At 35.2% G+C, this 17544-nt stretch overlaps 2 protein-coding genes across 2 annotated transcripts; both read right to left on the reverse strand.

Annotated features, from left to right (window-relative positions):
• Nucleotides 1–2290: 2290 nt before the first annotated feature.
• LOC145624072 (UDP-glucuronic acid decarboxylase 2-like) lies at nucleotides 2291–7587 on the reverse strand. The gene is made up of 7 exons (XM_081677014.1): nucleotides 6841–7587; nucleotides 6197–6343; nucleotides 4952–5031; nucleotides 4762–4845; nucleotides 4579–4653; nucleotides 3317–3409; nucleotides 2291–2783 (listed from the first exon to the last, which is right to left on the reverse strand). The coding sequence occupies exons 1-7, from the start codon at nucleotides 7454–7456 to the stop codon at nucleotides 2562–2564; spliced, it is 1317 nt and encodes a 438-aa protein (XP_081533140.1). The 5' UTR covers nucleotides 7457–7587; the 3' UTR covers nucleotides 2291–2561.
• Nucleotides 7588–14135: 6548 nt separating this feature from the next.
• On the reverse strand, nucleotides 14136–17176 carry LOC145625256 (uncharacterized). Its single transcript, XM_081678320.1, has 3 exons — nucleotides 16949–17176; nucleotides 16343–16743; nucleotides 14136–14514 (listed from the first exon to the last, which is right to left on the reverse strand). Exons 1-3 carry the CDS (start codon nucleotides 17174–17176, stop codon nucleotides 14136–14138), a joined length of 1008 nt encoding a protein of 335 aa, XP_081534446.1.
• Between the last annotated feature and the right edge of the window lie 368 nt (nucleotides 17177–17544).

Here is a 17544-nt window from a genome sequence, read left to right on the forward strand (position 1 = left end):
TTTTTACTTATTTCAGAAAAAATAAGTTCAGATCAGATCAGAAAAAATAAGTTCAGATCAGATCAGATCAGGAAAAATAAGTTCAGATCAGGTCAAATCAGAAAAAATAAGTTCAGATCAGACCAGATCAGAAAAAATAAGTTCAGATCAGATCAGATAAGTTCAAATTAAATACAAGTTCAAACAATAAACGATAATAATTAAATTTTCATTATAAGCTCCAAATTATAAACGTTTACAAATATAATTTCCATCATAAGAAGTTCCAAATTTCCTTCGCTATATTAAGTTGTACTTCGTTCATTACAGCCTTACGATTCTCATTAAACAAATCATAATCTGCTCTTGGTTCAATTTCTATACCACTATCAATGGGTATATCCAACTCATGTAATCGAATAAAATTGTGAAGTGTGAATGCAGCAACCATAATCGCCAATTGATGTTTAGTGTCCATATTTGGCATCATTGTGAGTATTTTCCATTGAGATTTGAATTGTCCAAAACATCTCAAATCATTCCAATGATTTGTTACTAGTTTGATATTGAATTGCTTTCCACATTTTACGATCAAAGTACTCACTACTCTATCCCAATTAAGCTTTAAATATCCAAATTCTTTCATCTCCAAGCATATATCCAACAATATCTCCGTACATTCTTCAGACCATGCTACCCTACCAGCCATTACATTATGATAAAGAGCACTTTGGAATCAATATTTCATGCATAAAATTATAGACATTAATGTTGAATTGGCACGAGGATTATAATCAAAAGGATTCTTTTGAAATAAATGAACTGAAGATAAAATATTAATTGTGCTTTACATTTTCATCGATATTACTTGCATTAGGTCAAATGTAAAATTCATGAAATCAAATAAATGTATATTTTCCTACATTATCAAAAAAACAATGGACAAATGATAAAATTAATGACATAGAGTGTTGAAGTATTTACCTATGATGGAGATAAAAGACGAACAACCTATTGAACAAATGAATAGAAAAATATTTTAGGAGATTGATTTAGAGTGTGAAAATTATGACACTAAGATGTTGTTTTATATAGGAAAATAGAGGTGTTACCCATAGTTGTTCGGAATATTGAAATATGAAATGATAATTTTCAATTCAATTTAGTCAACCATTTTACATTACCAAAAAATTTGTAAAATTTCCTATAAAGCTATGACAAATTTAATTTGCAATTTAGGTTTTTTAGGATCCCATTTTAATACTTTCTTATAAACAAATTCATTTATGATGTTGGATATTGTAAATAATAAAATTATCAAATATTACAAGTATATTACCTTATACTATCTGATAATATTAATAATTTTAGGTTTCCTTTAAAATATTTGTAAGGTATCTAAAATATTTTATAATAATAATAACAATTTTCCTAATAATAATAATAATAATAATAATAATAATAATAATAATAATAATAATATAATAATAATAATAATAATAACAACATTAATATTGATTAAAATAAAAGTAGAATATTGAAATAATTAAAAATAAGTTCAGATCAGAAAAAATAAGTTCAGATCAGATCAGAAAAGATAAGTTCAGATCAGATCAGATCACAGTTCAGATCAGATCAGAAAAAATAAGTTCAGATCAGAAAATATAAGTTCAGATCAGATAAAATCAGATCAGACCAGATCAGCTAAAATCAGGTGAACTAAATAGGGCCTTAGTATACTCTTAACATTTCATAAACAAACCACTTAAACAACCTTATCAGCCTAATTATAAATTCCATAAATAGTAATCATAAAATTATTTCCAACCTATACTTTGGATTATTATATGATGAAAATTGACATGTCTAATTGTCCATAAGAAGACATCCCCTAATCAACCTCGTCAATCCAATCAACCATTATGTCATGTGGTCATAAATCTCAGTCATTTTAAAAATATTTGACTAAAAATACTTTATATTTTATATTTTATATTTTATTTTTAAAAAGACTAAAGATTTGTGATATATAGTTAAGTGGGAAAAGTCCACACCAATAGCTTTCAACAATGACAAGAAAATGTTAGGCAGGTTTAGGGAAGGTAGGAGGTAGGAAAGAAAACTTGCATGGACAAAAATGCTATTTTTTTTTTCTTTTAATAAAAATGAAATACATTCTAGGAACCCTCCTCACGAGAGAAAAACCTAAAATATAAAATCTACAAGACAATACATTAGTTGCATATACTACTAATTATAATCATTTATGTCATTATTAACCCTCGATTAGGAAAAAGAATAACCTGATAGCTGAGAAAAAACTGATTATGGAATAGTATTAATGCAGCGTCTACATGGATATCAGCAACGAACAAAAATAGGACAATATATAATAATATAAATGCTGAAGACTATAAGCTCTACATATCTATAATCTAGCAAAGGGAGCCAATTGGAAGCCAGATCTGCAACTACTCGAGCCTTGCGATGATGGTATACAGTCGAGGGTCGCCCAGGGAGAATGGAGCAGAAATCGTTTTATGTGCCAGAATTGCTCCTTTAGACGCAAGCTAAGGCAGAACTTAAAATGCGGTAGTGGTGGTGTCACCTCCCTTCTGGTCACCAAAGATACGCTGCCTGAAGTCAGAAACCATCATGGGCAGACCTTTGCGAAGTGCGATCTTAGGCTCCCAGCCAAGCAACTCTTTAGCCTTACTGATATCAGGCTTCCTCTTGTGAGGATCATCCTCGGTGTTAGGCCTGAATTCTATCTTTGCATTTGGATCAATTGTTTCTTGAACAACCTGAAAGACAAACGAGATAATGAATATTGCTTGTATGAAAAACGGAATGTGAGCCAAGGAATGTGTGGTTTTCAATATTGTAAATTGTAATCATCACCCAAAGATTTGCCAATTGCCACAAATTTTATTTTCTGCCCTTATTAAATATGGAGATGTTATATTCCAAGTTTTCACAAAAAGACAGGCTACAGTATTATCAGTTTGTACTGCACTGCATAATATTACAGGCTACAATATTATCAGTATTTCTATAGGCTAGTTATGGAAGAATTAAAATAACTACTACGTACATATTTGATGTTTAGTTTCAGTACGTGGTAGGACACCATTGAAGACAATAGTCATTAATATTTAGGGGCATAGGACATTGATAATAATTAACATAGTAGTTCATAATGTGGACCAAATGGTAGGTCAAGCGTCCTTGTATATAAAAAGGTGGAGCACGTCTAAGTTTGTAAAGTCTGGTAAAAACTAACACCGACAATGAGAATACTAACACAATGGTAGAATAAAAGACTGTGACGGAATACCTTAGCTAGTTCAAGCATGGTAAATTCACCAGGATTTCCTAAATTGAAAGGACCAACATGCTCACCCTCCATTAGGCGCATCAGACCTTCAACCTGCAAACACGAAGGATAGATTATACGAATCCGATTAGTATAAATTCTCAAATTAAAATCCTCACACTATTAAGAGTGAAAATTTTAAGCGCAAAGAATAAAATTCACACGAGATATTATGCAAATTTGCACCATATTATATGATTCAACTACTTTTATTGACAAAAGGGGACAAACTCATTAAAAACAAACATACACCAAAAAGTTGTGTTGATTAGGGACCATGTGCAACATAAATTACTAGTGTCATAGATCACGAAGTTTGGAAGAGGAGAAAAAATAATTCAGCAAAGGAAATCTACAAGAATTGGAATAAACATTATCAATAAAAACAAATGAATTGGAATAAAATACCAACAGTTGACACTTTCAAGGACATTTGTTTTATATGTTAACTAATTGATCTCCATAAAGTTGGCAGCTTTGTTATTATTGAGCTGGCTTAAACCATGCACTGACCAAATCTTTAGATCTATGCATTAATTAATAGTTCTTATAAGATTACTTAAACAGAACTTTAAATTCGACATGTAAACTACTACAGCATGAAAGACCTATCTTTTTTATGTGTTGAACAGGTACATGGCGATCCCCTGTTTGTGATGCCCAGTGAAGATAAGGGGGAGGGGTATTCGATCCCACCTCCAGGTGGAGATGGAGGGTGCTCTTTCCCAAATAGGCTACCCCCAATCCTTGACACCTTCCTTACAATTCAGATTTCACGCGGTATACCCAGGCATTGCCAGAGTTCACACAACTACCACATTCCACACTCATTAAAGTTGTACTAGCATAATTATACTCTAAAATATAAATGCTACGCCTTAATTCACATGGGATCAAACCACCCCCCATCTCATAAACAATGACTTAATAGTAACAACAAATCCTAGTAAGAGAACATGCTTAGCTGATGAATACACAGCAATAAAGACAAGTATACACATAAATAATTAAACTTGATTAGATCCTTCCCAAAACATTTTCCAATTGCATTTTTTGGGTCATTTAAATTTAAAAACATTGATAATGATAGTCATACTGTTGAATTTGTTTAAATTGGAGATTGCTAAAAGACAAATGGAGCAATATTAAAGGTACAGAAAGAGTAGTAGCAGTCCAAATTTAAGCTAGAGAACAGCATAAAGCAATTGGAGAGGCAAACTTACCAAGTCAGAAACAAACTGGAAACTTCTGGTTTGCTTTCCATCACCATAAACAGTCATGGGTTCTTTCCTCAAGGCCTGAAATATGTCTCAGTCAAAATCCAGTTTCATCAAGTTTAAACAGAGTACTAATCAGGCATATTTTAGATTATCCGTTACGAGAGAGGCACATGTTTTCCTAATTACCTGTGCAACGAAGTTACTAACAACACGACCATCGTCAATGCACATTCGAGGCCCATAAGTGTTGAAAATCCTAGCAATTCTCACCTGCGGCAAATGACGCGTATTTAAAAACAAACTACCTAATTTTAAAATAGGCATTTAGGTAGTTAACGAATCTCAATGATATTTAATTAGTAGAATTTGAACAGACCTCAACACCAGCACCTCGATGGTAGTCCATAGCCAATGTTTCTGCAGTACGCTTTCCCTCATCATAACAACTACGAACACCTACAACATGTCCACCGCCAACACTTGTCATTAACTTTTTATTTAAATAATTCTTGTTACAATGTACTTCTAATGCAGCAACACACATACTTAGTTCAGTTAATCTAGCATTTTATTTAATGTACAAGCAAGCTTCATGTGAAAGCACATCACAATAGATTTTACTTGTATATTAAATATGGTACGATCATCCCACAAAATATGTTGTCTTCACATACAAGCATCTTTTTTTCTTTTTTTTTTTTAACAAGGAAAGATGAGCAGGTGAAGTACAAGGATGATTTCCAATGTAATAGGAGCACCGACGTTCATACAAAATATGTTATACAACCCTACAAAAATACTTAAGTATAAACAACCCGTATCATTTTTTTTAAAGAGAAAAATTACACATTTACAGCAATGAGAATATACCAAATTTCCTAAACAATTACTGTACTATTAATGCTATTTTAAGCAAGTCAAAAATAGCTTCCAAAGTCTAATAAATTAGGCAAATAATAAGAAAATGACTACACAGATTGAATGAGCCCCCATTTAGGTAGCCTGCTTAAGACTAGGAAATTAGAACCCAGCTTGATTAGTGGTCCCGCAAATCACGGATTTTTTATTTCCATGATGATAGATCTCATCAGATCTTTACACGTGTTAACACCCAACTTGACCCACGTGGCTCACTGTCTTTAATTTCACCCCAAAAGTGGAGGAAAAAGCAGGAAATTAAAATGAACAAAGACACTTTCTACAGTTTTTATCAAACGTCACCATTCATAGGTCCACGTGTCTTATGTTACATTACTTTCCCGCGCATAATATCATGATTCATAAAGTTTGTGCTAACATGAACTTCAATCAAAAATGTTTTCTTTCTACCAAAATATAACGTCACAATTCATTAACATACCAAAAAAAACTACTTGTATTTTAAAGAACCATATACTTGGGAATGAGAAATTAAACCCCATCATAACGCTCCAATCACATGTTCCATGACACGATTATAACACGACACAACACAACACGATAGTTAAATCAAAGCCAACACGGATGGGATCGGGTGCATAAATATCACGTCATAAATACAAAATTAACAAACTATGTGAATTAAAAAAAAAAGCTGAATTTTCTAATGGAATTAATAGGTAAGAAGAGAAAGAAAAATTACCAATGGGATTAACATTGCCCCAGTAAGTCTCTTTCTGAGGGTGCTCCAAAGGGTCACCATAAACTTCACTAGTACTTGTTAGAAGGAACCTTGCACCTACTCTCTTTGCCAATCCTAACATGTTCAATGTTCCTACCACATTTGTCTTGTTAATTCATCAGTCAAGGATTCAACAATCAACCAATTCACATCTACAAATGTATTAACAACAAACATTCACATCACACTAACAACAAATTCGCTAACAAAAATCAAATCTTTTCGATCTAATACCCAATTTGGAGCGATTTCTATTATACATCCGAATGCAATATACATCTAGCACCGGCACCACTTATTGATCACTTCCTCATTTGGGGATCCCAATATGAGCATCGTATTCGTGTATGTACACCAGAATGTATAATAGAAATTGACTCGAATTCCTGGCCCACATGCAAGATGCAACTCTCATTAAACAATTTGAGAATGGGAAATTCCATGTTTCATTACCCAAACACAAAAAACTCACTTTCTTGGAAAATCACCCATAAAATCAAAATTCAACACACCCAAAAAAATTCAAAATTCAACCACCCAAAATAAATCAAATTAAAATCATAATAATGATGAAAAACATAAAGAGAATGAATTAGAAAAGGATATGATAGTTTTGACAGGGTTATGTTTGTAATGAACAGGGGAAGCAGGGCAAGCCAAATGATAGATCTGATCAACCTCCAACAAAAGAGGCTCAACGACGTCGTGTCGGATCAATTCAAACCTAGGGTTTCCAAAATGATGCATCACATTCTCTTTCCTCCCAGTAAAGAAATTATCAACAACAATCACACTATCACCTCTCGCAATCAAACGGTCCACAAGATGCGACCCGACAAACCCGGCCCCACCCGTCACAACTATCCGCAACCCTTTTCGTTTCAGCCCTAATGGGACCTTCCCAGATCTAAACCCATCACTGACCCGACCATGGTGGGTCGGAATCAACCGGGTTGACTCGGCGGTCAGGAACGATTCCCCGCCGATTGAATCGTGCATGTTGATGTCAATGTTAGACGACGAGGTGTTTGATGGGGTCAGGGAGAAGATCAATGTGGCGATGCCGATGCCGAGGACGAGGAACACGAGTCGTTGCTCGCGTAGAAGGTAGTGAATCGGACGAGTTACGGTTAGCCATGGTTTAAGAGGCTTTGGTGAGTCGTACTCGTCGGATTTGAGGTGGGCTTCATGCCCGCCTCGGAAGATCAGCTCCGACGCCATTAGTTTAATCGGCGGAGTTGATAAGTTGAGATCGAGTCAAGGAAGTTTGAAGGGGGGAGAATGTGAGAATGAGGAATGAGAGGAGGAATTGAGGAATGAATTTGTAGGTGTCTGAAATCTGAGAGTGCCATGTTTAATGAATGGTTAAATATATGCGTTTTAGTCCTTGGGATTTGTGGGTAATTACTAGGGTACCCTTCACCCTTGTTTGTTTTCTTTCTCTCTTTGGCTTATTCTATGGTGTAACTAATAACAATGTTTGTTGTTACATTAGTCTTCATTAACTAGCTTAATTGGAACTAATTAGTGATTGGTACGTGTCGTATCATGTCTTGTGTTAAGTTTGCGTGCTTTGGGATCCGATAGATCCAGTCCACTAGATACATGTTGTGTTATGTTTCGTTTGAAATGACTTTTTGGGTATGACCTGATTGCTTATCATGTGTTGTATATTGATTTATGTATTTATATATATAAGACTGATTTCACTTATTTTTTCAAGTTTTGATAAGATGAACCGTGTTGTCCTTGCTAGATGAACTAATGGGATTAAAGCTAACGATGCAAGCTAACTTCTTTCAAAAGCACTGTCATATTTTAAATGTTTTTGCGGCTAGTTTCAATGATAAATGGTGCAAAAAAGATGTCCAAGATTAAAGTTATACATGTTGTTCTGGTATTGAAAATCAAGAGTTTAATTTGAATAGCTAAGTATAGATTGCAATTAGTTTGTGCAATGTTTATTTCAAAGATGTTGATCAACATGATAAGAAATTGTTTCTCTTTAGTGTATGTTTAGGGGTATTCTAACAAAATTCAATAGTCGAAATTATAATTTAGACTAGATAAATTTTTATTATAGATTGGATTAGATAAAATTCGAATTTTTTTTATTAAGTCAATTTGTTCAAATCAAATATGTAGTATAATAGAACAAAATTAATGACTAGTGGCATCCTCTTATGACTGGAGCCAAAATTCAAACTAAGGGCATGTTCTCATTGACTGAACTCAGCTGAACTGAACTGAGCTGAACTAAACTAAATTGAGCTGAACTGAACTGAAGTGAAATGAATATTTTATAAGAGAAGGAAATTAGGAGCTGAACTGAACTTAGCTGAACTGAGCTAAACTGAACTGAACTGAACTGAGCTAAACTGAACTGAACTGAATTTCAACGTAAGAGAACAGGCCCTAAATATTGATCTTACCCAAAAATAAGAAGTTCAAATTCCCATATAAAAAAAAAAAAAAAAAAATTAGATTCTTTTTTTTTTTTTTTGGTGTTCCACCCAGTTCACCTTTTAGGCGAATCCAGACTTGAGGATCAGTTCTAAGTGGTTAGGTTCCATTCCCCTTCCAATTGTTGTTCCTGGAGATTGAACACAGATCCTCCGATCCCCACCAAGTGTAGTCTCAATCACCACTACACCAAAACCCAATTGGTAAGAAATAATTTAGATTCTAAAACTCTCTTTATTTCTTTATCATGTCACTCACCGGCCTTAAAGCGCTCTCTGTGTGTGTTAGTATTCTTACTAAATTAAATCTCATCTCTCATGTGTTTATAAATTATATCTCAAATTTTCTAGGTTACTCACTTTTGTATCTTCGATCATTTAGTATGTATGTTGCTTTGAAATTTTGATCATTTACTATTAATCATGCAATTGTCCATGAAGCACAAAAAGTAGGCTAGTAGCCTACAAGTCTAAAGGGAGAGATTGTTATATACCGAGGACCATACGGTGCGTGCATTCGGGTATAAATAACAAATTCCTTTTTAAAAGAGATTTCAATTACTTGAACAAATTAAGTTATAAAATAAAAAAAATTAAAAAAAATTGTTGCATAAACATGTGATGATTTATTTATCTGTATTTAATTCTTGCAAAAAAGGAAAAAAAAAATGAGCTTGTAATATTTATTCATATTAAAGTTATAATGTAAAACTTTAAATTAAATTTGATGTTATATCTCTATATTTAATTGTGTAGCCTATTATTCACAATAGAATAAATATTTATACGGAGTATTTGTTATTAAATTATATTGGATCTCACTTTTGTATTTTTATTTAATATCATATTTGATTTGACTGGATACAATTCAAAATCGATTCAGGTTTAATTTGGAAAATTTAAACCAAATATTTCATTTTGAATTTGGATTGGGCCATAATCAAAACCAACTCTTGAACTTTCACCCATACTAATATACGAAGTATTTGTTAATAGAGTGTGCGTGCTTACCCTTTGGGTGATATATTATTGTTGTCTTGTTGATAGTCTTAATATTTGCTTAAATCTCTTCGTTGTGTACATAGTTCTTGTTTAGGCGTGGAAGTTGGATATGATGAAGGCAATTGATCAAGTAAAGTGGGTTATAATTTCTCAGTAGAATTGATAAATAAAATGGGTTTTGAATTTTGATGTTGGTTGGGTTGCATGAGATAATGAAGAAATGCAATTGATGTTTGCATGAGGGATGATAAATGTACAAATTTGATGAACTTGATTGTTTAGAATAATACATACCATTAGGTTTGTGGCATGATTGACATACATAGGAGGATTGTTGATTTCGACCAGGGAATGCTAGCTAGGGTTCGTTGACAACTACCTAAACTCTTATAGAATGCATCAATTGGGGCAGATGAAAGTCGAACAACTATGAAGAGCTTTTAACTTCAAAATACTCCAAAATTATCAGCATCTCTCATATGATCATTTAAAATGCCACGCGGACGCACATGTATAATTCATACTTAGCCTTTTGGTGGATGATTGTTAGAGATATGTGTTATCGGAAAATATATGTGTGATATATTTTCCGTAGATATCATTAAAGGAATAATATATTTAGATTTATTTTATATTAAGATATTATTTAGTGAATATATCATTAGGATATATGGTATATCTTTTGGGAAAATTGTTTCCTATCTTATGAGCATAGGTTTTGTATAAATACTCAACCTATTGATGAATAATAATCAAGCAATACAAAAAGTCATTCAATTATATTCTATTTCTCCTTAATTTGTCATGATATCAAGAGCAGGTAAGATCTTGGGAGTATTAACGAAAAAGCCCCCCCCCCCCCCCCCCCCCGCCTAAGGATCTTGCATTGTTTAGTTTAGTGTATGTTGATCACTTGATGATCATGCATGAAGATTTTTTTTTTTTTTGTTTGTGAGTTTTCTATAGTTGACGAGGTGATGATGAATCAGGCTCTGAGCTTTGACTTTGATTTGATTTTTTTTTTTTTTTAAAACGGTTCTCTTGTGTCGTGAGACAAGATATATTTGGTGATCCAAAGGCTAAGTTTGCATCTTTTGTTGTAAACGGTGATAACTTTATAGAAAAGTGTGTCAATTAAATAGGATGAAAAAAATGCGTATATTAAATTTAAAAGAAATGTTTAATCTACTTGTAATGCTTCTGTTTATTAATGTTGACTTTTATAGAATAGATTTTATTCTTTGTATCTAAGTATATTTGCTCCTTAAGAAAAAGGTTTATCCTATGTCATATTTAGCTCACCTTATTTCACCTTATTTTTACTTATTTAGAAAAAATAAGTTCAATGATCAGATCAGAAAATATAACTTTGATCACACTTTATCATTTTATGTGCCCTTTTTTATCATAATGAAAAAATAATTATGAAAATTACACATCCATAAAATACGCATAATTATTATCTAACAAGACTCCACTTGATTATTTTTTTCACTATATATTATCATACACTTACACTTTGTTTGGATAGCAAAGAAGGAAGGAAAAGAAGGGGAGGGAAAATGGAGGAAGGGAAGGGAAAAGTAAGGGAGGGGGAGGTGAGCTCCATTTTCCCTCCAAATCTCTCCAATTTTGGAGAGATTATGGTTATTAAAGAGAGAGGGAAAATGAATCTCTCCCTCTCCTTTCCCTTCCTTCCCCCAATCTTTTACCCAAACAAGAGATTTTGTCCCCCTCCATTTCTCTTCTCTTCGTTTCCTTCCATTTCTTCCTATCCAAACAAAGTGTTAAAGTCAAAGTTTGGTAAAAAAAAAAAAAAATAGACAATCAGATCAAATCAACAAAATAAGGTGGACTAAACAAGTCCTTATATTATGTTTTGTTCACCTTATTTTGTTTGGAATTATTTTATTAAATTTATTTATTTTATATGACCTTAATTAACAAATTTTATTTTGTCTAAACTTAATTTTTTGAACTTAATTTATTTGTTTTTTTTTCTTTCTTTCTAATATCTGAATTTATTTTTGAAATAAGATAAACAAGTTAAAATCATCAATAATCAATAACTCAATACTTAAATAACCCTAAAGCTAGTAGAATTGGATCTGCACTCGTTTGCCAAGATATGAGCCTGTTGGACTTTATCCCTGCTAACCTTCCAAATCATACAGTTATGCAGTTGCTCCCCCTGTTGTCGAAGTTCTCAAATAGTCCAGTAGTACCTCATATCAGCACTATGCGGATTCTGAATCAAATTCACCACCTCGCTTGAATCTGTATAAACCCAGATTCTCCTGAAACCTTTACCAATCGCCCATCGAATCCCTCCTAGACAAGCCATGAGCTCCGTATATAGAGCGGAACCTGCTTTGCAAAAACCTCCCCCACCATCCTCATAATCCTTACCCGGAAGAGCAAAAGCCCACCCAAAACCGCCATTCCCCGACTGTTTATGCCACGAACCATCACACATGATTGTGACTTCCCGGTTATTGTCAAGATCGCTGGTTGCCCCTTCAGTTCTGCTTCCTCTTGCTCTTTGGAAGCCTGACGGAGGTCCTCCAAAGGCCTCCATCTCCTGTATCCCTCCCAAGCTCCTCACATCTGGCTTCAAGAAAATAGATAAATCCTTGTTGCCCTTCTCCAAATATCGCATAACTGCTGGGATATGGTCATTTTCGTTCCTGAAAACTCTTCCATTTCTAGCCATCCACAGACCCCCACTAGTAGAATAAACGTAATGGGAAGCCCCAAATGGCAAGCGGTTTTGGAATTCCGCTTGCAATATTGTAAATGGCAAGCGGTTTAGGGTGAACCGCTTGCCAAATTGTAATTGACAAGCGGTTTGTCACGTGAACCGCTTGCCATTTGTATTTCAACCCTAAAAATCTCACGCTCTCTCTCCTCCTCCTCTCTATTTCTCATGCTCTCTCTCCTCCTCCTCTCTATTTCTCACTTCTTTCTCCTCCTCCCCTCCATTTTCACGCCCTCACTTACCTCCAGCTCTCCTCCATCTCCTTCTCTTTCTTCTCTCATCTCCGTTCTCCATCTCCTTTTTTTTTACTCTCATCGGCTTTTGTTGTTACTCTCATCTTCTCACGAGCGACGACTTCTCAGTCCGGTGGTGGTGCGAGTGGGTTTTCGAGCAAATTCGACCCACGACTCTCCTTTTCGAGCAAATTCGAGCCAAGACCATCATTTTCGAGTTTTTTAGGTCAAATTCGACCATAAAAACTCTAGATCTAGAGTTTTCATGGTCGAATTTGACCCTTAAAACCCAAATTTCAAGCCAATTTCGAGGTTATGGTGGAATTCATGGTTTTTTTTTTTAAGTTTTTTTTTTTAATTTTATGGTGATGTGTGGTTGAATTGGTTTGTTTCAGGCCGATCTGGTGTTGGTGGGGGTTTTGGTGGGGGTCGTGGTGGGCGAAGCTGGCTGGGATCTGGTGGATGGTGGGGGTTTTGGTGGGGGTCGTGGTGGGCGAAGCGGGCTGGGATTTGGTGGATGGTGGTGGTGCGCGTGCGTGGACGGTGGTGGTGGTGGTGCATGTGGACGGTGGTGGCAAGCTCAAGAGCTGTTGTGTTTTATTTATTTATTTTTTTAATCAAGTTGTTGTATTATTTTAATTACTTGTATTAATTTTATTTTTTTTTATGAAATGTAATACTTACAACAATCAATTAATTTATCTAAATATTATTGGTTTTACATATATTTTGTTCGTGTATCAATTTTAGTGAAAAACACAAAAAAAAAACATTTTAATTTTTTATAGCCATAATGGGCAGCGGTTTGGCGCCAAAACCGCTGCCCATTCACTACAAATGGCAAGCGGTTCTGAACCGCTTGCCATGTAAAAGGCTAATGGCAAGCCCCCTAAAAGCATGCGGTTCAGAACCGCTTCCCATTAGGGGGTTTGAACCGCTTGCCATTACGTATTTTCTACTAGTGCCCATAACACACTTATAAAAGTGGTAACACGAGCACTAGAAATCCCATCCTCGCTATAAAACAGCAGGATATATCTCTGGATCCACTGTCGCAACGGAGCGGACCCATCAATTTCAGAGCTAATATGCAACGGACAATTAATCCAAGCATACCTAGCCAGATGACATAAACGAAAAAGGTGTTGCGAATCCTCCACACTGTCCTCACAAACCCCACAACAAGCATCTACAGGAATGCCCCTATGATGCAAATTTGCTTTAATAGCTAAGCCATTTAAAACCAGCTTCCAAAGGAACAAGCTCCATTTTGGGGGAATCCTCAACTTCCAAATCAGCTTGAAAAAGGTATCCTCCCTCGTAACATTAGTTATCTCCCTTCTCTGTTGACATAAGAACGCGTAGCCTGTCTTGACCGTATAGACCCCAGATTTATGACCTTGCCAATACAAAAAGTCTTCCTTGTTTTTAGCCGGGATCTCCATCTATAGAATCTGTCTAGTTGATCCCCATTCAAACTTTTGCCGAACTACCCCAGCATTCCATCCTCTCTCATGGGAAGAGATCATTAAGTCTCTTACCTTTCCCGACCCTACACCACTTAACACCTGATTAGACTTAAGGACAGGCACCTCACCATTCATCCATCTCATACTAGCATATTTAACCTTTTCACCATTCCCAATTTTCCACGCAAAGCCAGACACCAACTTATTTGCCACACTATGTAATCCCCTTCTTCCCCATGAGGCGTTAACCCTTAATGCGGTCGAAGTCCTTCCATCACACATTGTGCAAGCATGCACCGGAGAAAACGATCGAGCTATCAGAATTTGAGGATTACAATGCATCCTAGTCACTTGCCTGAAGAGAAGAGCATCATTAAGGTTTGACCACTACTAAAATTCTGCCAATTTGCGACCGTTTTTCTACGACCGTCATGAAAACGGTCGCAAAATAGTAATTTTGCGACCGTTTTTGAGTTAAAAAACGGTCGCAAAGGTATTTAGATATTTTTTAAAATTAAAATATATGTCAAAAAAAATTCAAAATAAAAATAATTCTGTTGCGACCGTTCGTGGCGGTCGCAAATTCCCACAATTGCGACCGTTTGAGAGTCGGTCGCAAAATTACGACTGCTAATGCCAGTCGCAAAAGATCTATTTTTTTTAAAAAAAGGGTACTATAAAAGAGGAGCATACCCTAACCCTAATTAGTTTCGGCCGCTCCTCTTCCCCTCTCTCATTTTTTTAATTCTCTCCCCTCTCTCTCGCTCTTTCCTCTTCTTCTTTCCCTGATTTGTTTCCCCTTCTCTTTCCTCTTCTCTTCCTCTTCCTCTTCTCCTTTTCCTTTATTCTCCTCTTCTCCTCCCTCCGTTCTCTTTTACACCAAAGCTAGCTAGCCTTTGCTGATTCTTCACTGAGCAATTAACAAAGTTTGATAAATTCAACGAGCAACATACGAATTATGGTGTTAATGGTCAAATTCGACCATAAAAATTCCAGATCTGGAGTTTTTGTGGTCGAATTCGACCATATGAACCATTAGAGGAAAAAATATTGATAAAGGTATGTTGAATTTTTGTTTAATTTATGTTCGAATTTGTAGGTTTAATTGTCGAATTTAGGTTCGAATTTGTGGGTTTAATTGTCGAAATTAGGTTCGAATTTTTTGTTGAATTTAGGTTCGAACTTGTGGGTTTAATTGTCGAATTTACATTCGAATTTTTTGTTGAATTTAGGTTCGGATTTGTGGGTTAATTTGTCGAATTTAGGTTCAATTTATGAGGGTTTATTACGTTTTTATTTGATTTTTTTGTACTAAAATTCTGGGTTTAATTGTTATGTCTGAATTTTTTCGTTCGAATTTCTGGGTTTAATTTTTGTGTTCGAATTTTGTTGTTCGAATTTTTGGGTTTAATTGCTGTGTTCGAATCTTTTTGTTCGAATTTCTGGGTTTAATTGTTGTGTTCGAATTTTTTTGCTCGAATTTCTGGGTTAAATTGTTGTGTTCGAATTTCTGGGTTAAATTGTTGTGTTCGAATTTCTGGGTTGGAATTGTTGTGTTTGAATTTTTTTTATTCGAATTTTTGGGTTTAATTGTTGTGTTCGAATTTCTGGGTTAAGGGTGGGTGGGTGGTGGTGGGTATGGGTGGTTGAAGGTGGGTGAAGGTAATGGTGGGTAGAGGCGGCGACTAGTGGTTGTGTAGGGTGGGCAGTGGTAGTGGTTTGGGTGGGATCTACTTTGGGTGGATCTGGGTTTAAGGGTGGGTCTTTTTCTTTTTTTTTTTTTTAATACTTTTAGCGACGGCTTATGACGGTCGCTAAATTCAATATTTGCGACCGTTTCATAAGGCGGTCGCAATTTCTAATATTTGCGACCGTTTTTTTAACGGTCGTTGAAAATAGGTAAAACGACCGTTAAAAATATGCGACCGTCAAACGGTCGTAATATTTTTTTTTTTTTGCGACCAAGATAATAACGACCGCCATGTTGCAACTGTTGCCGGTCGCAATTATGTTTTGCGACTGTTTTTACTATTTTTTGCGACCGTTTGCGCCGGTCGCAATTTGGCCAATTTTTAGTAGTGGACATTGCCCGAATACCCAAACCACCCATTCCCTTCGGGAGGTGTAAGGTGTCTTTCCCAATCCAATGCATACCCTTCCCTCCATTCCTTGCCCAAAAAAACCTTGCAATGAGAGAGTCAATTTTATTAACAACTGACCCTGGAAGCTTGAAACATTTCATAACATGAGATGAAATGCTTATTAAAACCGAGTTGATCAAAACTAGCTTTGCTGGTTGAGAAATCCTCATCGTACCCCGACTCATAATCCTCTGCACCACTTTATCCACTAAGAACTTGAAAGAGTCCTTTTTTCGTCGAGCGAGATCGATAGGAGCACCTAGATGGAGCCCCAAATTCTGAACCTGGACAAAATGTATAATCCTTTTAAACTCCTCTACTTTGTGCACCGACACCATTTTACTGAACTTCACAAAAGATTTTCCAATGTTTAAACGCTGCCCCGAGATATCACCAAACCTGAAAACAATATTCATTAGGTTTTGACATGACTCCTCTGTAACCTGCAAAAAAATCATAGCATCGTCACCAAAAAAATAAATGAGAGATAGTAGGCGATCTCCGGGTGACTCTGAGGCCCTTAATTTGCCCTAGACTCTCCCCCATCGTCAACATCCTTGATAACACATCCATGCAAAATAAGAACAGGTAAGGAGACAACGGATCCCCCTGCCTTAAGCCACTACTAGGCTTGAACATCTCTGAAACCTGTCCATTCACCAAAGTTCTGTACGACACCGTCGACACGCACTGAGAGATCCAATGCACCGACTTTGGCGGGAAACCATAAGCCTGTAAGGCCTTTAGTAGAAAGAGCCAGTTAACTCTATCATACGCCTTTGATATATCTATCTTGATAGCCACTTTATAAGAATCCCCTTTATTAGTATTGATCAAGTGAAGCAACTCATGACTTAGAAGAATATTATCCTCCATATACCTTCCCGGGACAAAAGCATGCTGTGAATCCAAAATGAGGTTTTGAAGGAGACCTTTATTGTAACACAAAAAACTATGATATCATTAAAAATTATTCATCATGCATTTATATTCACCAGTTGTGTAAACATAATTACACATATATGTCACATTTATTGTATGTCTAATTATATATCATTAACAAAAGATATAATATTAATTCAGTAAAATTAATTTTAGTTAAGTAAAAATAATTTAAATTCAGCAAAAATAATTTTAGTTCATTAAAAATAATTTCATTTAAGCAAATATAAGGTGAAGTGAACCAGGATTAGAATTTACTCTATCAGTGTAATAGGGTTTAGTTTGTTAGTGTCATGAGGGTT

Source organism: Chenopodium album, chromosome 3 (assembly GCF_948465745.1).
Source record: "Chenopodium album chromosome 3, dcCheAlbu1.1, whole genome shotgun sequence".
Lineage (NCBI taxonomy): Eukaryota > Viridiplantae > Streptophyta > Magnoliopsida > Caryophyllales > Amaranthaceae > Chenopodium > Chenopodium album.